This window comes from Merops nubicus, unplaced genomic scaffold (assembly GCF_000691845.1).
Source record: "Merops nubicus isolate BGI_N331 unplaced genomic scaffold, ASM69184v1 scaffold51040, whole genome shotgun sequence".
NCBI classification, from domain to species: domain Eukaryota; kingdom Metazoa; phylum Chordata; class Aves; order Coraciiformes; family Meropidae; genus Merops; species Merops nubicus.
Genome location: NW_008583164.1, coordinates 785 through 1,546, shown reverse-complemented (window position 1 = coordinate 1,546; position 762 = coordinate 785). Strand labels below are relative to the sequence as shown.

The following is a 762-nucleotide window of genomic DNA, read 5'->3' as shown; positions in this document are numbered from 1 at the left end:
TGCAGCCCAGGATCTGGTTGGCTTTGTAAAGATTTTATGAACTGAAGCTGGAATTTCCCCATCCCTCCTCCTCTGCCTCTTCCTCAGATGTTTCCTGACGCCTTCGTTGCAACTTTTCTCTGTCTTTCCCTCCGTAGATCACGATGAAGATGGTGCCAAAAATGCTGACGCCTCTTGTCAAGGAGTGGGCCCCGGAAGCTTTTGTCATTTCCTTCAAACTGGAGACAGATCCCCTGATCCTCATCGAGAAATCCAGGCAGGCTCTGGAGAAATACCGACACCAGGTGGTGGTGGCCAACGTCCTGGAGTCACGGAGAACCTCCGTGGTCATTGTCACCAAAGACTCCCAGACTCCCTTGGCTCTTTCCGATGAGGAGGTGGCTCAAGGCGTGGAAATCGAGGAGAAGATCGTGAGCTACCTGCAGGGTCAGCACAGCGCCTTCATAGAGAGCAAGGGCTGAGGGTGGCACTGAGGGGACAGGTGATGTTGTGCTGGAGAGGGAGTGGAGCTGGAGCCCTTCCCTGGCCCAGGTAGATGAATAATCCCCAGTGGGATGTCGTGGGGAAAGCTGCCGTCCAAAACCGCGGGGCTGTTCCGCAGCTCGGCCATGGGTCGTGTGCTTGCCTTGGAAAAGAAAATTCTCTCTGAAAATACCTAAGAAATGGCAGTATGGAGTAAAAGGATTCCAGAGCGTTGGTTCTGGTGTGTGTTCTTGGTCAAGGGGTTCATCAGTGAGCTGGGTGAAGGGATGGGGGGGGGGG

At 54.2% G+C, this 762-nt stretch overlaps 1 protein-coding gene across 1 annotated transcript; it reads left to right on the top strand.

Moving 5' to 3' along the window:
* Nucleotides 1-143: 143 nt before the first annotated feature.
* PPCS (phosphopantothenoylcysteine synthetase) lies at nt 144-461 on the top strand. Its single transcript, XM_008939687.1, has one exon. It carries the CDS (start codon nt 144-146, stop codon nt 459-461), a length of 318 nt encoding a protein of 105 aa, XP_008937935.1.
* Nucleotides 462-762: the final 301 nt, after the last annotated feature.